The sequence below is a fragment of the Lissotriton vulgaris genome, chromosome 1_1 (genome assembly GCF_964263255.1).
Source record: "Lissotriton vulgaris chromosome 1_1, aLisVul1.2, whole genome shotgun sequence".
In the NCBI taxonomy this organism is placed as follows: domain Eukaryota; kingdom Metazoa; phylum Chordata; class Amphibia; order Caudata; family Salamandridae; genus Lissotriton; species Lissotriton vulgaris.
The window spans coordinates 389,213,295-389,237,485 of NC_141685.1; the positions used below are offsets into that span (position 1 = coordinate 389,213,295).

The window sequence follows — 24,191 nt, forward strand, 5'->3', positions numbered from 1 at the left end:
ACATAATTGCATTTGAAATGGTGTATGGTTTATACACGAAAATGAGTATTGGTACTGTACGTTTTTTTCAAGCAATGTTATCATTCAGTTTAAATGCATATATAACAGCTGAATGAATTTGCGAAAATTACACATGAAATGGCTCTGTATACAGAAGAGAAGGTAGAGACCATTTCATCACATATTTATACGATTATGTACATGTGCTAGAGGCTGAGGTAAGATATTGTCTCTAATGTCTCTAAAAATAGAAGCTCTGTTCTCTAAGAATAGTTCTACTTTAAGCAAAGTACCATGTGCCGGAAAAAATGGTAAATATTTTTGATTTGAAAGAAAAATAATTTCGCTTTCAGGGGAAAAAATAGTTCCAAATGTTTTCAGTTGCTTTGTTTAACAGAACTGAAGGCCAAATTCAGAGTTCAGGGAACGCTGTGTGCTTGTTGTCTTTAAAAATTATTCTCGTTCTTCAGGGGAGAACATCATATCAGACAGGCTTGTAAAAAATTGGTCTACAACATCAGGTGAAAGTTTGACCAAGTTTGAAAATAATGTAACTGTGCAGTTGTGTGCGTGATTGCTAACATCGATGTTTGGATCAGCAATGCTCACAGAAGGTTGTACCTCTTTGGTGCTGCTTTCCTCTCGTACTTCACCGTCACCTACTCTTAATGGGGAAGCCTCAACGAATGCCGTCATCAGAATAGGTAGCCGCTGGGTACAACACGTTGCATGAGTCGTTACCGGACAAAGCAAAGTATCGATATCCAATGGTTGTGCTAAAGGTAGTGTAAGACAGACGTCCAACACGCATTCTTCTCCGCATAGCAGACATCGAAGCACAGGTAAGAAGCAATCCTGCCAGATTGGTCTGAATGAAAGAAACCAAGTTGTACTCAGATCTCTTAGCCGGGCTAATCCGAGGACCTTAGTGATACGGTCTCGGTAGCGTATTGCTAGGATCGTCTCTTCCATCGTTGCTGGAGTCTTGTTTGTGGCTTGGCTTGCCATATCGGAGCAGAAGGATCAAAAATAAAATTCCTGCTATGAGTCCCAAAATTAAAGGTAGGCCGCCAAAGACAGAATGGACAATATTCGGGAAGATGCCCAGAACTGTTTCAAATGGTGTTAACAGTCCCGAAAAAATTGTCTTAATGTCGTTAACCCATGTGCGATGCCACTGGTATCAGACCTGTTTAAAATTTGACTTAACATTTCTACGAAATGCACTGGGCAATTTGTCGATAAAAGGGTATGTATCTCTGACGTTGTCCTTGCAACTTGCAGATGATACGTTTCTTTGGACGAGGTCAGCTGCACAGTTGTCTGTAAAAGAATAGACTTCATTCTGCTTAAAGTATCAATTCGAATAGAAGAGATATTCCCATAAGGCCATATTTCCGCCTCCATGTCTGGATTGCTGTTTGGATACAATACTTGCATACAACAAACGACCCTGGAAGTAACAGTTACGAGATAGCATTCTCCTGGCACCATTCCACAACAGCTGTGGTCATTTATTAAAACGTAGCTACTGTTGGAAAGTTGTCTGAAGAATGGTTCTATCTGTGTTGCAGGAGTGCCTTGCAGGTGACATGAAAGGTTATTTGAAGACACTTCGCAGGCTCCATGTAAGTTAATACTTTGACACAGAAATGTACCCCTTGGTGATTTTTTTACAATTATTGCCACTAAGGAATACCTCCTTTTTCCCTTCACTATAACATGTGTGTGTGTAAGGTAAATCCCAGGTTGATTTGATGTTTCCTTTACCCAACCTTTCATACTGGCCTGCTAGTATATATTCTTGGCAATATTTAAATTGGAAAGTTGTTATCAGAATTGGAATTGTTCTGTGTGTTATCCATTCAATGACCGGTCTCTCTGACATTGTCAATGGTAATCTCTCAAGTTTTTCAATGCTCAGAATCGTATAGTCTGCTCCTTTTTGTGCCAAACTGATTTGTTTATCAGTAAGGTTAAAGATAGAAAATGACGTTATGTTGATTAGACGCCATGGCACGTAGCCTGAACGTAGGTTTTGCAACGTCCAGCCTAGCTGTACAATAGATCGCAATTGGGACTGACCGTGTTGTAACATTAGCAAGTCTTGCTCTATTATCTCAAAGGCAGATGATACAATACTGTCCAGTGAATATATTCTGGAAGACCGAGTTGTTAACCCATTGTCCACTACAGAAAGTGAATTTTCCAAATTTATACGATCAATTTCTCGTTTTTTTCTGCTGTTTCAATTTGCATTACTTTCCAAGCTTCGTTGTATGCAGCGTAAATACCGGCCGCTATGAAACGTTTTTGACGCGGTTTCGAGGTCCTAGTATGAAATCTCGCAAGTCAGCACCTTCTTTAAGTAAAGTCAAGTGTTGCTTAATGTCAGCCAGTGTGGATTTCTGTAGCCACTCAAGGCATAATTTCCCTACCCTGTATGTTGTAACTATCCCTGGATGTTGTCTCTGGGAAGATCTTGGGTCTGTTTTAACAAAGGAGGGACAGGAATAGGACAATATTTTACGGGGTCCAGTGTACTGGTCCAGAAACTAGTAGCAAAAGAGGGTACAGAGTTCCCCGGGAAGAGTGACGGAACAGAGGAGTGTGTGTGCTAGTAAGAGGGGGGAATCCTCTAGTTGGAACTAAAACCCTCACACACCCAGCAAGCTAGGTGTCATGCTTCATCATATGGGTTCTGCTCCTCGTCAGACTGGCGCTGCAATGTCTGACGGGCTCTCGAAACCGGTACTCTTTATCGGAGATCTTTTGTTCCGGCCATATGGTGCATGCGTGTGAGAGGGCAGGGGGAGTGTGGTCGTGACAGGAAAGTGAAGTTAAAAAAGGTGAGTCAGTCCACAACCTACTTTATTCTCGTGGTTGACTCCCTTGGTTAAAAGGGGTGTGAGGGGAGGTAAACTGCCCTGGAACTACCAGAGCAATATTAACTACTACCCTCAAGTATGGTCAACATGTTTCTTGCCTGATGGCAATTCTTCAGGACCTCAGTTAAACAGTACCACACAGTGAAAAATAATGGTGAAGGATAAAAATTACAATGAGGTATACAACCTTATATGGTCGATAATACCGGTTTACCAGCAAGTGGCGGTAGTACTACTGATCTTGTTCCGCTGATAGCTAAGACAGGTACTGCTTTTCTCTAAGAAGGCCCAAATTCCCTCTTCACTGCGATCTTTTCTCTGACCAGATCCCCAATCTTCGGAATACAGACAGGTCTTGCTGGGACAGGTGGTTCTTCAGTGGTTGTTGGCTTAAACTTTATGTTACTTAGACTTTTTCTTGTTTCATTCAAGTCCTGTAAAACAGCCAAACGATCTTTGATATCAAAAGTTTTTTCTTCTACCACTGAAGTTTGACGATCCAGATCCTGGATAATTATTCTAGTACCAAACAAAAGTTTGTACGGACTGATACCTCCTAGAGAATTTCTTGGCATGTTAAGACTACGTTGGACACTTATTAGATGTTTAACCGACCCATCACCCGAACCTAATACCCTCGCTGTTATAGATTGCTTTATGTCACGGTTTTTTCTTTCCACTACCTCATTTTCCTCAGGATGGAAGGGAGAAGAGTACTGCAATGCAATGCCCATGCTGGTCTTGGCCTCTTTGTAAGCTCAAGAGCTAAACGCAGGACCCTGGTCCGAATGTAGCATGCCGATTGCGTATGTGACGATAAAGACTCGCACATCTTTTATAACCGTTCTGACGTCAGCCGAGAGCTGGGGCCACATTTTTAAGTGAATTCAGTCTTAATAATTATGGGGACGCATTTCTCCGGCTGGATTTCTGCGTATAGATCGCCTGATGCTTTCTAATAAAGGTGTCCTGGCAATAATCTGGTCCGGTTCACAAATGCGATCTCTGTTGCAGTCCGGACAATCCATTGCAAATTTGTAAATCTGCAAGCTCATCCCCGGCCACCAGTATTCTGATTGTAATTCTATTAGAGATTTCAAGATCTCTTTGTGCCTCGGACCCAGTCCCATGTGTGCGTCTTCAATCAAGAAAACTCTCTGGTTCGTGTTTGGAATTACTCTATCCCCCACTCCAGGGACTTGAGCAAAAGGAACATAGTTTGCATCAATTATGTATGTATTACTGAGTGGATAGTTGAGAGGTAATGCTGCATAATCGCCTTTTAACGATGCTTTTACCGCCAGCATGGTTTCTCCATCTATGTGTTTTTTTGAACGCTTTTTTGTGGCTACGGAAGCCGGTTGAACCGCTGCCGCTGTGGCTCTGTTAGCCAATGAATTCCCTGCAACGTGAACGCCATCACGTTGATGTGTTTTGTAGTTCTTTCTGCAAAAGAACTACTTGTTCCCAAAGCTTTTTATGCTTTATTGTGGCACCTGTGTCATCTTTGTAACCGTTTTTGCTCCATGTCTGCATGTCTCTGTTGTATGACTTGACGCAGTAATGCGAATCGCACACTATTAGTGTGGGGAATTCGCGATCGGCATTTTCAAGCACCATCTTAAAAGATCTTATGTCAGCTCGCTGAGCTAAACAGTTTCTGAGTGATTCTGTTTTGGTACTCATAGGTTTGAATTTACCAGAGCGCCAGCGACCTTTAACAATCGCGCACGCTGCATTGTAGGATTTTTTCTCTACATCGTAATGGTGTGCAAATCTGTCCATATAGATTACACAGGTATATTGTTCGAGAGGTAGAATTTCGATTGGCAGAGGATATTTTTGTTCGTATTCTAGATCATCTAGTTTTTTCATTTTCGGGTAAAAATAGTATTTCACGTCTTCTGTAGCAAGAGAATTTTCCCATTGTATCCATTTTGGATCTAATGCCACTGCATTCAGATTGTGTGGACTTGTTAATGCCTCAAGGGCTGATTCTGCTGTATAAACAGTTATTCTCTTGCCTTGGGCTAGGGCTCTTTCTCTTGCTACAGCAGTTTGAACCGATGTTTTTCTGTAGAACTGAATTTCATTTCAGCTTGAGTGTACAATTATGATTTGTAAGCTATTGGTACCGTTTCTCCCTCATTAGAGGTCAGGTACGTGAATCCGCATCTTCCTGGGATGACTCGGATTACAAGGTTGCGTACGTTTTCGCAACCTTTCGCGTGTTTGCAGTTTTGTTTTAGTTAACATGCCTGTCTGTAATGATCTCCAAATTTCTGTGTGTTTTTGAGTCCAATGTATTGGTTTGAAATCAGGTTTTATTAATTCATAGAGAGGTTTAACCCTCTGCATAATTTAGAATGTATGTTCTACCGAAATTCAGGAAGCCTAGTATTGATTGTAAATTTTTCAGCGTTTTTGGTGCTTGGAGTACTGCACACTTCTCTAGGCTTCTGCCTGGCTTTTGCCTTCACTTGATAATTCATATCCTAAAAATAGGACTGTTAGATGGGCAATTCTTGACTTTTTAAAGTTGAATTTGTAACCCTCTGATGCAAACCCAAGAATTATGGTGTTCACTCTTTTCAAGTGGGTCTCCAGGTCATCGTCTGTAAGATAGATGTCATCGACATATGATAATGCCTCATCATCATATATTTGTAGTAATTCTGTTACCCTTGCTGAGAATAATCCTGGGCTATTCTTGAATCCCTGTGGGAGTCTGCAAAATTGTTTTTGCAAACCCATTATTGAAAAAGCGGTCAAATACCTGCTTTCAAGTGCAATGTTTTGACAGAAGAATCCATTAGAGATATCTAATGTCGTTTTATATTTTTTGCGCACAATGTTGTTCATCTTCAAGAGACACGTTAGTGATAGATTCCTTACCTTAGAATATCCCCAGGCGTCAGACTGGATCCAGAAATTTTTGCTTAGCGATACCCCTGCGCGTCGGTAGGCGTCGTCTGCGTGTCCGTCGTCCACGTCGTTAGAGCCGGAATGACGTCGTCTGAGTACTTAGACGCCGCCCATGCGCGCTGACGTCAGTTCTTCTTTTTTACGCGCCAGCTAGCGCAGATCCGGAGAAGCTCTACCCCTAGTCATTTTTTGACTGAACTTTTTTGATCTTTTGATCATTTCTTTCTTCGAGTCTTCGACTCTATCGGTGCCGGTAGGGATATCCGGGTTCAAACCCTGCTCGAAGTGCGACCGACTGATGTCGGTTACGGACCCCCATCGCTGGTGCCTGAAGTGTTTAGGCCTCAACCACGACGACCGTACCTGCTCCGACTGCCGGGCCCTGACGTCTAAAGCTAGGCGGGAGCGGTCCCGCAAGCGACTCGAGCTCCGGAGTCGGTCCGCACCTTTCCAGGTCCCGGTCTCACGGGAGGTCGAGGGACCGGTCGCGGGGTTGGAGTCTAAGTCATCGCAGCTCCAGGAGTGGACACCGGTCGTCGGGATCCAAGTCCTCAGGTAAGAGGCATGAGAGGTCGGAGAGACGTCATAGTTCCTCCAACTCACCCCGACGCTCGCATGATGCAGCCGGGAGCTCGGTCGACACCGCCCACGCGGCTCCGCGGGAGTCGCAAGCGTCGCCGCCTGCCCCAAACCTTCGGGTCCCTGGGCACGGTGCGACGACGGAGGAGATCGAGCGGTACCTCATAGCCATGAGGTGTCCCTCCCTCCTCGGCTCAGATTCCGTGGCGCCTCCGGGCCCATCAGTCCCGGCTGGAGGCCCTAGCGGGTCGGGTGCTTCGGCCCGACGCCGTCGGGTGCTTCGGCACCGGCGACTTCGTCTCTGCGCCGCAGGGCCTCTCCGGATCCGCTTCCGGATCCGGGTCGTTGCCGGTCGACCTCGCCGACGCTGACCCCACGGGTGTCGCCCCCGGCGTCCGCTGTGGACGCCGTCCCCGGCGTCCGCTGTGGACGCCGTCCCCAATGTTCCCTCCGGTCCGACTCTGGCGCCAGAACGGCGCCTCTCGGTGCCGCATCCGACGGCCTTTGGAGATTTTTATTTCCACGAGGAGGCCCCGTCTGTTAATCCTGTCTTACAGGAAACCGGTGATGAGGAAGATTGGGAGGGGTCTGAGGACCCTCTGGCACTGGAGTGCCAGTCTCAACAGGACTGGACATATGAGCTTGGGGAGGCCAGTGGTATTGACACTTCGCCAGACACTGGATTTGTCTCCCCTCCGACCGTGGCTTCGGAGGAGGGGTAGTGTTGACGAGGGCGGCTAAGGCCTTAAACCTTGAGCTCCCCGTCGCAGCCGTGAGGACTAACTTCCTCACTGAGGTCCTCATACCGCAGTCAAGCTCTAGCGAGCCTCTGTTGCCGTTCAATGAGGCCTTGTGTGACGTTCTTGTGGGCACTTGATCCAAGCCCGCCACAGGTCCGCCTGTGGATAGGAACGTGGCCAGACGCTACCGCCCGGCTCCGGGCGACCCTTGCTTTTTGTCCACCCATCCCACCCCCGAGAGCCTGGTCATCCAGGGCTCCAATTCCCAGACCGCGTTCCCGTCGGCCCCGCCCGACAGGGAATCCAAGAGATGGGAACAGTTCGGGAAGAAGGTGTTCTCGTCCCTAAGCTTAGGGCTGCGGTCTGTCAATACCACCTGTCTCTTGGGCCGCTACACCCACACCCTGTGGGACGCAGTTGCGGACGTGCTGCCACAATGTCCGGAGGAGGTCCGGGCTAAATTCTCCCAAACTCTTGCGGAGGGCCGGGATGCAGCGCGATATTCCATCCGGTGTGGGCTGGATACCAAGGACTCACTGGGCAGGGAAATGGCAACGACGGTGGCGGTTCGACGCCACACCTGGTTGAGGTCCGCCAACTTCTCAGCCGATTTCCAGACCACACTTCTGGAAATGCCGTTCGATGGCCGTCGCCTCTTTGGCGACAAGGCAGACCATGCGCTGAAACGTTTTAAGGACTCCAGGGCTACGGCCAAGTCCTTGGGCCTCTCGGCCCCACGCCAGCAATCGGGTGCCTTTAGCTCCTTTCGTGGCCACGGAAGGGGCGCCCCCACACGTGCTGCCAGCCACTCGCCGCAGAATGTTCAACAGCGCGGTGGCGGCCGTGGAAACCGCCGGGGTGGCGATCGGGGACAACGGCGAGGCCAGTCCACACCTCCCTCCACACCACCCGCCTCAAAACCTTCCTAGTCCGAGTTTTCAGACCCATGTGACACCTGTGGGAGGCAGGGTTCGCCATCACCTCTCCCACTGGCGCACTATCACGTCGGACAGGTGGGTGCTGCAGATCGTCCGAAGGGGCTACTCCCTCCCCTTCGAGGCGACCCCTCCATCCATGCCACCGCAATTCCACCGCGTGTCGGGGGATCACTTGCAACTTCTGCAAGAGGAAGTCACGGCCCTCTTGGCCAAGGGGGCCATCAAGCGCGTTCCTGGGCCAGAAGTAGGGTGTGGTTGTTACTCCCACTACTTTCTGGTACCCAAGAAGGGCAAAGGGGGCCTACTCCCTATCTTGGACCTGCGGAACGTCAACGGCTTCCTCCGGTAGGAGAAGTTCAAGTTGTTGACTTTGGCTCAGGTCTTAGCTGCCCTGGACCCTGGAGACTGGCTGGTAGCGTTGGACTTGCAGGACGCTTATTTTCACATCCCCGTCCTGCTGGCCCACCGGCGTTACCTGCGGTTCACGGTAGGCCAAGAGCACTTTCAGTTTACCGTGCTCCCCTTCGACCTTACCAGCGCCCCACGGGTGTTCACGAAGGTGATGGCGGTGGTCGCAGCTCATCTGCGCAGGTTAGGGGTGTCAGTCTTCCCCTACCTAGACGACTGGTTGTTGAAGGCGGGCTCGCCCCAGACAGTCGTCATCCGCCTCCAGACAACGGCCGACCTCCTGCATTTGCTGGGGTTCTCCCTCAACGTGCCGAAGTCGCCCCTGTGTCCCTCTCAGAAGCTCCTCTTCATCGGAGCGGTTCTCGACTCGGCGCAGTTTCGAGTTTACCCTCCCCAACAGCGGGTTCGGGATATACAGGCTCTGATTCCCATCTTTCAGCCTTTATCCCGAGTCTCGGTCAGGTTGACACTGCGGCTTCTGGGGCTGATGGCCTCCTGCATCCTTCTGGTGCATCACGCCCAGTGGCGGATGCGGGCTCTGCAGTGGGACCTGAAGTTTCAGTGGGCCCAGCATCAGGACAATCTGTCCGATCATGTCTTGATCTCGGAGGGCACTGCGAGACAACTGCAGTGGTGGCTCACGGACCGCGATTGGGTCAGTGGCAGATCTCTCTCCCTACCCCACCCGGAGCATGTAGTTGTGACGGACGCGTCCCTCCAGGGCTGGAGAGGCGGATATCAGAGGCCTCTGGTTTCCAGCGGAGTCCCAGCTCCATATCAACCTTTTGGAGCTGCGGGCGATTCGTCTAGCACTGAAGGCATTCCTCCCCTCTGTCCGGTGGAGTGTAGTGCAGGTGTTCACGGACAACACCACCGCCATGTGGTACTGCAACAAACAGGGCGGGTGGGGTCGTGGACCCTATGCCATGAGGCTCTGCGCCTCTGGCAGTGGCTGGAACATCAGGGCGTGACTCTGGTGGTTCAACACCTGGCAGGCTCTCTGAATGCCAGGGTGGACGAACGCAGCCGTCGGTGCATGATGGATCACGAATGGCGTCTGAACTCCGACGTGGCGCAAGGCCTCTTTCAGCAATGGGGAGAGCCTTGGTTAGATCTATTCGCCACAGAAGAGAACGCGCAATTTCATCAGTTCTGCGCGCTGGAATTTCCAAGGCGGCACTCGCTCTGAGACGCTTTTTGTCGCGGTGGGGTTGCGGTCTGTTATACGCCTTTCCGCCTATACCACTTCTGCCCAGAGTGCTGAAGAAGATCAGGCGCGACCGGGCCCAGGTTATCCTTGTGGCTCCGGACTGTGCACGAAGATACTGGTATCCCGAGCTGCTCAGCATGTCAGTCGATCCCCCGATTCTTCTGCCTCTTCAGGAGGACCTTCTGTCGCAGCAGCAGGGGGGGTTCTGCACCCGAACCTGTCCAGTCTCCACCGACAAGCTTGGAGATTGAGCGGCGGCAGTTGAGGCCATTTGACTTGCCTCCCGAAGTCTGTGATATCATTCTGGCAGCCAGGCGTCCCTCCACAAAGTCGGTATACGCCTGCAGGTGGAACAGATTTGTGGCATGGTGCACAGCAAAGGCTGCGGACCCACTCTCTGCACCCCTATCTGAGGTTATCCTCTTTCTTCTTTCCCTTGCCCAGCAGGTCTCTGCTCTGGGCACTTTCAAGGGGCACCATTCTGCTCTTTCCGCCTTCTTACGGCTACCTGATCAGCCTTCCTTATTCAAGTCCCCCATTGTAAATAGGTTTCTGAAGGGCTTCACACACATGTTCCCTCCTGTTCCCTTCGTGATGCCCCAGTGGGACTTGAATCTTGTTCTTACTTACCTGATGTGTGCTCTATTTGAGCCGCTCCATAACTGTCCTCTCCGTCTTCTTACTCTGAAGACTGCTTTCCTGGTGGCCATCACCTCTGCCAGGAGAGTGAGTGAGCTCCAGGCTCTTTCTTCTACTCCTCCTTTCCTCTCTGTTCATCCGGACAAGGTTGTGTTGCGGACAAGACCTTCCTTTCTGCCCAAGGTTGTCATGGCCTTCCACATCGGGCAGTCCATTACCTTGCCCACCTTTTTTCCGCCTCCGCATCCCTCGAAAGAGGAAGAGAGGCTCCATTGTCTGGACCCAAAACGTGCGCTCTCTTACTACCTAGATCGCACATGCCAGTTCCGGGTGGATGACCAACTCTTTGTTGGTTACGTGGGCGAGAAGAAGGGAAAGGCGGTACACAAGAGGACCATCTTGCGGTGGATCATCTTGTGTATCCAGGCATGTTACTCCATGGCCAAAAAGGAGCACCCAGCTGGATTGCGGGCTCATTCCACTCGAGCCACGGCGACCACAACTGCCCTGGGCAGAGGAGTGCCCTTGCAGGACATTTGCCAGGCAGCTACGTGGGCCTCGCTGCACAAGTTTGCAAGACACTACTGCCTGGACAGTCAAGTCTGGAGGGATGGCTTCTTTGGCCTTTCTGTCCTCTAGGACTTTCTGGTGTGATTATTGGTTCGCAGACCCACCACTGGGGTTGGTATTGCTGGGGTATCTATTCTAAGGTAAGGAATCTATCACTAACGTGTCTCTTTCAGATGCACAAGTTACTACTTGTGTAACGATATATCTGTAAGAGACATTAGTTAGTGATAGATTCCTTACCGACCCACCCATCCTCCCCGTTCTGCGAACCGATATCTAGGGTTAAGGTCATCCCCTTTCAGGGCCCTAGTTTCATGGCACCAGTTGTGGTTCTATCATGGCTCTGCGTATCTGGCGCGGAAAAGCTGTGTATCAGAACTGACGTCAGCGCGCATGGGCGGCGTCTAAGTACTCCGACGTCATTCCGGCGCTAACGACGCCGACGACGGACGTGGAGCCGCAGACAACGCCTACCGACGCGCAGGGGTATTGCTACGCAAAAATTTCCGGATCCAGTCTGACGCCTGGGGACCTTCTAAGGTAAGGAATCTATCACTAACTAATGTCTCTTACAGATATATCGTTAAACAAGTAGTAACTTGTGCATTAGTGCTGCACTGTGTGAATTTTGTACTGCAAAAGTTTTGCTGCAGGAGTTTAAATGTCTGTAGTCCAAAACTAGACGATATGAATAGTCTGCCTTGGAGACAGGAAACAAAGGGTTGTTCATTTGTGAGGTGCATGTTTCAATCACCCCTTGATATTCAAGTTGATCTAAGATTTCCCTGACTTGCTTTTTAGCTTCTTGTTTAACTGGGTACTGCCTTTGTGCAGTGGGTTGATTTTTTTAACTGGATTTTGTGGTGAGGAGAGTCCTCATCCCATCCTACATGATTTTTGTATAATGCAGGGGCTTGGGCCACTCCCCATTTTCTTGCGAATGTGTATTTTTTAGGAATTTGAATATGATTTGAGAAGGCAGGCATAATCATTTCTTCGCCATGAGGGCACTCCCTGACAAACTCTGGTGGCCAGTCTTTTTCAGCTAACAGGATGTCATAGCCTTTAGAAAGATTCTCCCAAAAGAGACCTTTTATTTTCCTAGTTTTATCTCCCTCTATAAGTAATGTTATTTCATATAGTTTATGGGGCACGCTAACTCGTGTGTCTGCAGTTTCCACCTGAATGTATTAATTCGTGTCCACTGTCTCCAGAAGATTCATCAGGATCTTGCGAGCTATGGTCACTTCTGCTGCGCTGTCTAGCATTGTCTGGGCCCACTCTCCGTTTTTCAGTTGTGTCCTCCGAATCCTCGGCATGTTTAATTTTAATACTTGCTACCTTCTTTCTGGGAAATTGTGATTTTTTACTTTGATGAGCAGGTTCTTTGTCTTTGGACTTGACGTGCTCTTCCTTGTGTTCTGACCGTCCTCTTCTTTCCGATTTCTGTGAGGAAGTCTGAAAAGAGCGAGAGGGACGTGTATCAATACCTTTATCTATCAGGTTTTCTCAATTTATCCCTATCTCTAAGATTATATCTTTTTTCAGAGGGTTCCCTTTGGGGAGACTTGCCTCCTCGGTCAGGAGATCTTTCTCTCCGTTGAGGAGACCTTCCTCTGGATTGGAATCGTTTTTCCTTGGGAGTGGATTGTTTATTACCATCCCAACTCTTTTTTGGAGTATTTATATTATTTTTAATAAATGTTTTTTCAGGATTTTCAGTTAGTTGGGGTTTTATTGGTTTTCCACCCAAACTATCTCTTCCTAGTTCTTCATAGGATTTTTTCTATGATTCTGGCAAGTTCAAATGGTTGGTCTGTTATATCTGTCTCCTTCAATTTCTGGAGGTACTTTATATCGTCCTTTGCCAATTGAACTAATTCTCTATATGCCTTTGTTAATTCTTTTAGTTTAACCAGAAGTTCTTCGCTCGACATTGTTTTAATGTCTGGGTGTGGTGTGTATCTGGCTAGAACCGGCCACGTGGCTCCTGGTCTACCTAGTGGACCGTGCCTGGTGATGTGATTTTGATGTTTTAGGGCGCCTTTAAACCAGAGCAGGTGCTCTTGGTAAGTTAGTGGGATTTCTACTTCCTCGAAAGGAGTGTATACATCCGGAGGTTCCTCTATTTTGTAATAGTGGAAATCTTTTGTCACAGCGTGTGCTGCTGGAAAATGTATCCATGAATAGAATACCTCTGTCTGCTGATACTCATGTGCCTCTATCACGAATATGACCGTACCACTTCTTGGTGATAGTCCATTTTCTATAAATTTAAGAGTTATGGTTCTTCTTATATAGACCGGAATGAATATAGCACCCGGGTCATTTTCTTGGATGGTTGTGTCATCCACTAAGAGTCGAGCTGCTAATGCTTCTCTATCTCTTTCTTCTTCACTTTCCCCCATTTTATTGAAAGAAAGTTTTTTGTTGCAGATCAAGTTTCAAGGAAACAAAGATTAGGTGCACAATATTTTGGAACACTGTATCCTTCAACGTTGACTATACCAAAAACTAATACATAGGATTCTCATCCTACTAAGTTTTGGCGGATATTAACCTTTCACACACTCCAGACGTCTATTGGAGTTTTTACGGGAGAAAGGGGTCTGTGTGAAAAGCACGACTGAGTTACTCTAGTGTCTTGCGTTCGATTATCGCCTTACCAAACGTTGGGCGCCATGTAGTGTAGTTCCTATATTCCCAATAGGCTCTGCGCATTGGAATAACATAAACAGCAGTGTAGACGTAGGACTGAGTTCATCTAGGTCTCTACTGACTATGTTAGACTTAATTAGTTTTGCCAGCTAGCTCAGAGGTCACTAGAAACTTTCTCGAATGTTCAGGAAAGGGTTAACCGTCCTGATTTAGACAAGAAGGGATTAGTTTCTGACAGCCGCATAAACATGACAACTTTGCTCCCTCAGAATAAAGAGTGTATCTCTAGAGTCGTGTGAAAACAATAGACAGCTATTTCACTCAGTCAATCGTGCATGCTTAATTTCACCAGAGTGCAGAGAAAATAGAGAGACGGGCGTTTTCAATAAAAGGTGTTATTTTATCGAGCAGTCTTCTTTCTCATGCAAGAGAAATGAATTGCCGAAATTGCAATACTTATCATAAAGTAAAGTGCGTACAGTAAAATTAGTATTATGAAATAATACTGTTAAAGCATTGATATGGTTTCTTAGCCATATGATACTTTAAAATGGATAAAATATATACATACATAAAAACATTGACTAACAAACTCAACTGGTGCTTCTAAGATACGCCTACCCCGGTGTACCTGACCTAAGCCTAATACGTGGGAAGGAGTAAGTAAGTTGCAGTCTTAAGTTAAGTTAGGTTTTTGCCAAGTATCGGAATCAAGAATTTTCTCTAAGGTTTTAATCAGCTCCGTACCTTGGCTATAGAATGAAGGAGGTCTTGTAACTCGCTTCTCAGGACTCTATCTCATAGCAACCCGCGAGGGTGACTTGGTAACACCAGAGCTGGATTTCTTGGCTTGAGAAAAGGCAGCTTCTCCAGCGCGTCAAAGGGGAGGGGCAGCTTCCTTCGGCTCTCGCATCAGCGGGGCTTCGGATAAATAGATAGCCGCTCTGCTCCACACCACCGTGTGTTTGCTTAAGGCAACGTTGGTATATTTATACCTGAAAGGTGCCGGGTTTGACGTAAGGTTGGACATAAGACGTCACTAAGAACTACCAGTTCTTTCTGGACTCCAGGAGTTCTTTTGCAAATCAAAACAAAAGCAGGGGGGCTTCCCGGGCTGCTGGAGGTTTGGTTTCTGTAAAGAATGCGTTGTGCTTTCTAGGAGTCTATGGGAGTAGCCTTGCTGTGTCTTGTACTGCATGGGCTATTACTAAATATGCATATGATTCTTATGCCTTTATAAGGATACAATTACGTTATAACCACATAAGGACATGAATCGGGAATATCGAATTAGGGTCCTAGATAGAAATACAACAAACTCCGCCGCAGGTGCATGATGGATCACAAATGGCCTCTTCACTCGGAGAGGTGTTGCAAGGTCTCTTTCAGGAGTGGGGAGAGCCTTGGTTAGATCTATTCGCCACCAAGAGATTGTGCAATGTCGGCAGTTCTGCGTGTTGGAATTTCCATGGCGGCACTCGCTAGGCGACGCTTATCGTCGGGAGTGGAGTTGCAGTCTTCTGTACGCCTTTCCGCCTATACCACTTCTGCTCAGAGGGCTGAAGATCAAGCGTGACCGGGCCCAAGTCATTCTGTGGCTCCGGAATGAGCACAAAGAGTCTGGTATCCCGATCTATTACACATAGCCATCCTCCGATCAGACTGCTTCTTCGGGAGGATGTTCTGTCGCAGCAGCAGGGGACCGTCCTCCACCCGAACCTGTCCAGCCTTCACCTCCTTGCGTGGAGATTGAGCGGCGACAGTTGACAGCTTTCGACCTTTCTCCTGTAATGTTATCTTGCCAGCCAGGCGTCCCTCCACTAAGACTGTATACGCCTGTAGATTGAACAAGATGATGGCATGATGCACAGCAAAGGCTGTGGATCCCCTTTCTGCACCCCTTTCAGAGGCTCTCCTCTTCATTCTTTCTTTGACCCAGCAGGCCTCTGCTCTGGGCACTATAAAAGGCTAAATTTCGGCCTTTATTTCGGCTGCCTGACCAGCCTTCTCTATTCAAGTCCCCTATTGTAAGTCGCTTCTTTAAGGGCATTACTCACTTGTTTCCTCCAACCCCTTTGTGATGCCCCAGTGGGACTTGAACCTGGTTCTGACCTATCTTATGTGCGCTCCCTTCGAGCTGTTACATAACTGTCCTCCCAGGCTTCTAACTCTTGAGACTGCTTTTCTAGTTGCCACCACCTCTGCTCGCAGTGTGAGTGAGTTTCAAGCCCTTTCTTCTAAGCCTCCTTTACTGGTTGTTCATCCGGACAAAGTTGTCCTTCGCACTAGGCCTTCTTTCCTTCCCAAAGTGGTTACCTCTTTCCACATAGGACAGACCATCACTTTGCCCACCTTCTTCCCCCCTGCATCCTTCTAAAGAGGAGGAGAGGCTCCACTGTCTGGATTCCAAACATGCGCTTTCATTCAATCTGGATCACACAAACTATTCCGGGTGGGTGATGTGCTCTTTGTTGGCTATGTGGGTGCCGTTAAAGGTTGTGCCGTGCAAAAACAGACCATCTCCCAATGGGTCGTACTTTGCATCAAAATCTGCTACTCAGCGGAAAAGCAACCTCCAGTGGGGCTACGCGCCCATTTCACCAGGGCAACGACAGCCACTACTGCTTTGCGACGTGGAGTTCCCCTTCATGACATATGCCAGGCAGCCGCATGGGCTTTATTGCACACATTTACCAAACACTACTGCCTGGACAGTCAAGTCCGGAGAGACGGCTTCTTTGGCCCTTCAGTTCTCCAAGACTTTCTGGTATGAACTTGGTGCGCAGACCCACCTCCGGGGTTGGTGTTGCTGGGGTATCTATTCTAAGGTGAGGAATCCATAACTAATTGTCACTTTCAGATGAACAAGTTACTTCCCTTCGGTAACGATATATCTGTAAGAGACATTGATTAGTTATGGATTCTTCACCGCCCCATCCATCCTCCCTGTTCTGCGAACTGACTTTTAGGGTTGAGGACTCACTTTCAGGGCCCTAGTTGTGTGCAATAGTGGTCAGCTCTGCATTTCTGGCATGGAGTGTCTAGTAAAGAACTGATGTCAAAGCGTGAGGGCGACGTCCAAGTAGATACCGCGACCGCATCTCAGCAACCACAACGCCAACGATTAACGCGGAGTCGACCAATGCCACCTATCGACGCGCATGGGTACTGCTGACGAAAAAATTCTCCGGATCCAGACTGACGTAATTCTGGGGTAATTCTAAGGTGAGAAATCCATAACTAACCTATGTCTCTTACGGAAATATTGTTACCGAAGGTAAGCAATTTGTTCATTGGTGTGTGCATAAGAGGTTTACTTCTTCTAAACCTTGCCTTTAATCATTACAACTGCTGTATGAAGAATAGCAGTGTGTTTGTCTTGAAGGAAAATATTGACATGCTATACTATCCTCATAGCTGCTATGGAACGTCCAGCTCCATTGCCCAGATGAGGTTCGAACGTTCAACGGCCGACGGCAGCACTACAGGGGTAGTGGTGCCGTCGGCCGCCAAACGTGCGCAGCACCCAAGGGGTTAAATGGCTTCCCTTTTCATACTGTAGTTGTCTAACACAAATTTTTTTTCTTTATTTTCATCGTACAGCTTCAGAAAAACTGCCTTTTGTCACTGTGCAGCGACCGGATACTGCAAGATGTTCCTTTTAACAGGTGGGTATTTAATTGAGTACAAATGTAAAAGGCTGCATTCTTCTTTTTTTATGCAAATTCTTGATAGCGCCTACATTTGTTTAAACAAGTATAAACCACATAGGTATTGGTGTATGGTACTGCTAATGTGTACATGGAAATTCCAAACCTAATTTTGTTTCTTATAGTCACAAATAGCATGATGTAGAGCATTTAAATGATTTATGCTCTCCTGTATTAAACAAGTTACTGATTTGTAGAAAGTGCAAATGGCACATCTGTAGAGAATTTTAAAATGTCATTGAGATGCATGTGATTTGCAAGTGTAAATGCAGCTTAGCATGTTAAATGTTTTTTAAAAATGAGGTAGTGACGCTTCAGTCAAATGGAGTGAGACTTGCATGCACTCTTCCAAAGAATAAACCTTGAAAATGGATTCAATTTAACCGTTGCAACGTATAAAGGATTTTACAGGTCATCCAATAGAGTAATCGTGTTTCATTTAATCAGGCTTTGACACAGCCAGCCTCTGCCATAAGGGCTGTACGAATCGAAGAAAAAATGTACTCATAATAAAAGATTATGTAATATTTTAGGAGAAGGCATTCAATGGTGCCATCTTACGAATAAAGATGATGAACTGGGATGACAAAAAATGAAACTAACCACAAATGGATCTAAGAGTGAAGACGATACTTGCTTGCATTTCTTGTGTCCAGTCCATTACCTGCATATATAATCTATGTGCAAAATGTACTTCTCAGTATTATGCACCTATGTTGTAAAAGTTATCTTTATTGATTTGATCACTGCTTTTGAGGATTGCATGTTAAAAAACAGAATACCATGATGTAGGTTTAAAGAAATGGAGGTAAAACAAAGTGTTTAACAGTATTGTCTGTGGAAAATACAAAATGTAGAAGTTAAAGGTGATTTTTATCCTAAGGGTTAATTAGATTCTATGCACAATTTCACTAACCCCGAACACTTGAATTCTCCATAACCCTAAGATTTTTCCATTTGCACCACACGCCTGGCAATTTTAGAATGGGGAGGTGGAGGGGGGGGAATGGGATTGGGGGGGAATAGAAATAGCCCTGTGCCCATGCCCGGTTTCTCCTGTACCATCTTATAATGCCATTACTTAAAATCTTAAGTTCACTACCCACTAAGCTTATGTTATTCCTCTATCCCTTACCACAACCCTGACAGAGCCTTACTCCAAAGCGGACACCACACATTAATCCAACCCAAACCAGAACATCTTCTTTTACACCATCTCATACTCTAACCCTAATCCTAGCTGGCCCCTTGAAGTCAGCTTAACTCTATCCCTATAATCAACAAGAGCGCGTAAACAAATGGGATATCACTCTGCTCTCACCTGACCGTCAACACAATATAACAAAATACAAAGTAATCCGAGTGGTGCTCATACGGGAAGAATGTTAACCCCACATCCAAAATTCAGAACCCCTAACAGGGTCCTGTACATTTTGTATAAACCATTTTGCACACGCAAGTCAGTACATAAGCATAATTTGCATTCATATTCCTTCACTCTTCCATTGTTGTTTTCCTTTAAATTCTGGACACCACACGTCAAAATGTAAATCTTGGACAAGTCATTTATTTTGGTATATCCACAGAGCTTAATGTCACAGTAGCCGACATGCATTTCTGCTTCGTGAGGACTCCAATATTAGAGAAAATAACAGTATAGAAATATTGGGTTTGATGAAAATATAAACAGTTGGAAGCAACATAATTGCCTCACAACTATCTCAAAGTGTACTTTTATCGCATGCGTACAATGTGACCAAACGCATGCATATAGTGTGGGTAGTCATGCAAAATAAAAATTAATCTAGTCTTTTAAACCAGGAATCGACATCTCAAGTGACGTGTATAAGCATAACGACTGTCAAAATATAAGAGACCAGTGACAACTAATTGTGATGAGAGAATATTATATTGCACAATTCTACATTCTTTAGTAATCACGAGGTAGTGGTAATCCTATAAATTCAAACCCACATGCAAGTGAAGAGCTGAAATGGCATTAGGACTTATTACTTCAGATTCGTTGATAGGGTCAAAGTTAACAGCACAGTCGTGCTATGATCAATCAATCAGAACATTTGTAAAGCACGCTACTCACCCGTGAGGGTCTCAAGGCTCTGGTGGGGGGTGCTGCTACTGCATGAATAGCCAGGTCTTGAGTAGTCTTCTGAAGGTTAGCAGTTCCTGGGTCTGCCGTAGAAGGGTGGGGAGGGAGTTCCAGGTCTTGGCTGTGAGGTGGGAGAACGATCTGCCGCCTGAGGTCGCTCTTCGGATGCAGGGGACGGTGGCGAGGGCGGCGGAGCTAGCGGTTAGGGGTGTAGAAGATGAGTCATCTGTTGTGTGCGTGGGTGAAGAGCTTGAAGGTTATCCTCTTGTTGACGGGAAGCCAGTGCAGGTCTCTTAGGTGTGATGTGATGTGGCTGCGGCGGGGTATGTCGAGGATCAGGTGTGCAGAGGCGTTCTGTATGCATTGTAGTCGTTTCAGGAGTTTGGCCGAAGATCCTGCATAGAGGGCATTTCTGTAGTCCAACCTGCTGCTGACGAGGGACTTGTTTTGGTTGGGATCCACCTGTAGATCTTGCGAAGCATGCAGAGGGTGTTGAAGCAGGAGGACAAGACAGTGTTGACCTATTTTGTCATGGAGAGAGTAGAGTTGAGGATGAACCCCCAGGTTGCGGGTGTGGTCGGTGGGTGTTGGTGCTGTTCCCAGTATGGTTGGCCACCAGGAGTTGTCCCAGGCCGAGGGGGTGGAGCTGAGTATGAGGGCTTCTGTCTTGTCCTGGTTAAGCTTCAGACGGCTGTTCTTCATCCATTCGGCGACGGCTTTTATTCCTTCGTGGAGGTTGGTTTTGGCGGTGAGGGGGTCCTTGGTGAGGGAGAGGATCAGCTGGGTGTAGTCTGCGTAGGAGATGATGATGAGGTCGTGCAGTCAGGCGTTGTGGGCGAGCGGTGCCATGTTGATGTTGAACAATGTCCGGCTGAGGGATGAGCCTTTGGGTACGCCGCAGATGATCTTGGTGGCTTTGGAGCGGAAAGGGGAGAGGCGGACGCTCTGGGTTCTGCCTGACAGGAAGGAGGTGGTCCATGCCAGAGCCTTGTCTCGGATCCCAGCGTCGTGGAGGCGTGTGCGTAGGGTGCGGTGCCAGACCGTGTCGAAGGCGGCTGACAGGTCCAGGAGGATGAGGGCTGCTGTATCGCAGTTGTCCAGCAGGGCCCTGAGGTCGTCAGTGGCGGTGATGAGGGTAGTTTTGGTGCTGTGGTTGCTGCGGAACCCGGACTCGGACGGGTCAAGGATGCTGTTCTCCTCGAGGTAGCGGGTCATTTGTCTGTTGACGGTCTTCTCGATGACCTTCGCCGGGAGCAAATAGATGGGTTGGAAGTTCTTGAGGTCCTTTGGGTCAGCCTTGGGTTTTTGAGTAAGGCGTTGATCTCGGCCTGCTTCCACCTCTCCGGGAAGGTCGCTGTTTCTAAGGAGATGTTGATGGCTTTGTGGAGATGAGGTGCGATGGTGGTGCTGGCTTTGTTGAAGATGTGGTGTGGGCATGGGTCTGACGGAGAGCCAGAGTGGGTGGTGTTCATGATTTTGATGGTGTAGTCATCGTTTATGTTGGTCCAGAAGAGCAGGGGATCGGTGTGGATGGTGGCCATGGGGTCGGAGGTCTTGGTGGCTGTCGGGGCGTTCATGACGTCGAAGTTGTCATGGATGTGTGTGATCTTGCGTTGGAAGAAGGTGGCAAGGGAGTCGCACAGGTCTTGCGAAGGTGGGATATCGTTGGTGTTGGACCTGGGATTGGAGAGTTCCTTCACGATGTTGAATAGCTCTTTGCTGTTGTGTGTGTTGTTGTCTAAGTGGTCTTTGAAGGAGGCCCTTTTGGCGGATCTGATAAGGTGATGGTATCTGCGGGTGACGTTCTTGTGGGCTGGTAACTGTCCGGTGTCTGTTCACTGTGCCATTTCTTCTCTAGTTTACAGCAAGTTTGCTTGAAGGCCTGGAGGTCCTCGGTGAACCAGCTGGCTTTCTTGCTGGTGTGTCTGTAGGAGGGTTTCTGGATCGGACGAGCGTGTTGGCGCAGTCGTCGATCCACTGTCTGAGGTTGCGGGCGACAGTGTCGGGGGTGGGCTCCGGGTGAGGGTGGTGGTTAGCTGGTCTTCGGTGACTTCGCTCCAGCAGCGGCGAGGGAACTGTTGAGTGCAGTGGTGCATGGTGGGTTTTCGGAAGGTGAAGTGGATGCAGCGATGGTCGGTCCAATGGAGTTCGGTGGTGTGGCTGAAGGAGACGTGGGAGCTTGCGGAGAAGATGGGGGTCAAGCGCGTGGCTGGCAGAGTGGGTCGGTGTTGTGACGATCTGTCTGAGTCTGAGGTTGGCGAGGTTGTTAATCAGGGCGGTGGAGTTGGTGGTGGTGTTCTCTAGGTAGAAGTTCAGGTCCCGGAGGAGGATGTAGTCTGTGGAGGCAAGGGCGTGTGTACGGATGAAGTCGGCGATGGACTCGCTGAACTGTGGCCAGAGTCCGGGGGTCTGTAGACAAGGGTTCCTCTGAGGGTGGTGTTGGGATCAGTGTGGATCTGCAGGTGTTCGGCGGTGCTGCGGGTGTCGTCGGTGCTGGTCGAGACTCTGAGAGTGTTCCTCTGGCCGATGGCGATTCCTCCTCCAGTTCCGTTGGTGTGGTGCCTGCCACAGGGATGGACATGGCGATGTTTAGTGCCGAGGACGGGTTCATCCAGGTCTCCATCAGGAAGGCAACGTCTGGGGAGGTTGAGTCAAGTAGGTCCCAGAGTTCAACGGCGTGTTTGCGGGCGGAGCGGGTGTTGAGTAGAATGCATCTGAGGTGGTTGTGTTCTTTCAAAGTGGGTGGATTTGTGGATCGAATGCTGGTGAAGCTGCAGTACGGGCAGGAGAAGGGTCCTTGGGTGCGCTTCGGGGCGGCCAGGAAACAAGTGTGTGATCGTCCGGTGTTGTTGCGTGGAGGGTGCTGGCATTGTAGCTGTGACGGGCGTCATGGTGTTCGCGGGGGCTAGGGGTTCTGGCGCTGAGTGCGCTCCAGGCGCGGAAGGGCACAGACGGGCTTGCCTTAGGCGCTCCTACTGTCGCCATATAAGAAAGGTGGGAAGGAGGAGCAGCTGGGAGGCAGGAGCGGGGCGGCAAATTGGTGAGTGGGGAGGTCGGGGACGCAGCGGTGTGAGACGAGTTGAAGTGGGATACAGAAGGCAAAAAGAGGGCACAATCAAGGAGGATCAGGAGAAAAACAGTGCAACAAAATACAGAAAAACAGAACAGTGGCAATAGATAATAACAATACCAGGAAGGGCACAATTAGGGAAGATCAGAAGAAAAACAGTGCAACAAAAATGCAGAAGAACAGAACAGTGGCGAAGTACAGATAGTAACAGTACCAGGCAGGGCACGGCAAAAGACGGCAGAACGATCGCACAGAGCGGCAGGCCTCTAACTGGCAGCAGCGGGGCTCGGGGCACGACATACAGTTGGTGCAGTGCGGCGTGGGGAGCGGCCTACCCTGTAAACAGGGTGGCACCATTGGTTCTGGTATGACCTATATATGACAAAGTCAATCAATCTTATCCCAAAGCCAAACCATCCCGAATTGGACATTGTCATTAAGGCTTCGGCCTATGATCAGCTGCCAGATTTTTCCTGCTTACCCAGTCCCAAACTTTTTGCTGCATATCAAAAAACACCATATTGGAGTCTCACAGGGAATATGAACATACGCTGAATGTTCCTTTTTAGGTCGAGCCTGAGCCAGAACGCATGCGCTGCTCTGCGAGGCTTCTTGAAAGCACTCAAAACTACTCCATGTGGGTCTGACTCCTCCCACACATAGGATCAGCTTTTGAGTGTGTCTTTCAGTAATGAAAGCACGCAAATGATGGGTGCATGTCCCACCTTCTTTTTTTTTTATTTTCACTCCCACAGCGTTTTGCTTTCTGGAGTGAGCAGAGGCACGCAGGGTAGCAGCTGCAGTCCTCATGGGTCAGGTTTCACACATCGCACTGTGCCTTCGCTTTTGCTTGTTACGGTTGTTGTGTACATGTCACATGCACCTTTTTATGCACAAAGTGGACTACGCTGCCCCTGGTATCATCTAAAAAGGTTTCTCGTCCACAATTTTCAATATTTGCTACGATGTGCAGTTTCTCCTGGCATCTATAATGAGACACAAGTGACTTCTAGAAGTGATGCTCTCTTTTGTAGACTTCTGTTGCATGTGGTGTTTGCTAGGTACGGAGGCCTGGGCATGAATCACTCGCATGATATGACGTCATTCATTGATTCTAAACCCTGCCTTCCTCACTAGAACAAACTATGTGACTGTCGGCAAATCTTAAGGTTTTCAGTTTCTTCATTGTCATAATGAGGTGGGCTTCAAGTTGGACTGATCCAAGTTTGGCCGGGGCCTTCACTTTCCTTGGAGTAGGGTGGGAAGGGAACCTTTTTTTTCATCTTACTTCTGATTTAACCTTGAACAGATAATTAATTATTTTTTGGCGTCAAGGGCCTTATTTACCAAAATGGGTCAAAGTTAAAAGTTGTTACGAACAGGGGCCACCAAAATTATTACCACATAAAAGCAGGCAATTGTCATGTTTCATAAATCCCCTGATACCTTTGCATTTCTTAGTTTCTAGTTAGCCCTAAGTGATTCTCTGACGAATGGTTCGCCTGTAGAGGGGGAGTTCTGCGCCTGTGGTGTCACGAGCTGCAGGCCCATGTCCGCGCAAGTGCCAGGAGAAGGCGCCTGTGGTTGATCCCTTACCTGGCTCAGTGCGGGGCCAGGGATTGATTAGCTGTCACTGTAGCGCATGCACCCTCAGCAGACGCGGCATGATGGATGAATGCAGGGATCTCATTTACCCGGTGGTCCTTCCTCTTGGACCATGTTAAGGCTTTCGACGTAAATATTGCTACG

General features: G+C 48.1%; 1 protein-coding gene across 1 annotated transcript in view; it reads left to right on the forward strand.

The window, feature by feature from the left end:
- ZYG11B (zyg-11 family member B, cell cycle regulator) overlaps positions 1-24,191 on the forward strand; it is a 285,114-nt gene that overhangs the window by 156,288 nt on the left and 104,635 nt on the right. Inside the window, exon 6 of the mRNA XM_086952450.1 lies at positions 17,159-17,223. Within this exon, the coding sequence (XP_086808576.1) occupies positions 17,159-17,223 (65 nt within the window). The remainder of the gene's footprint in view (positions 1-17,158; positions 17,224-24,191) is intronic.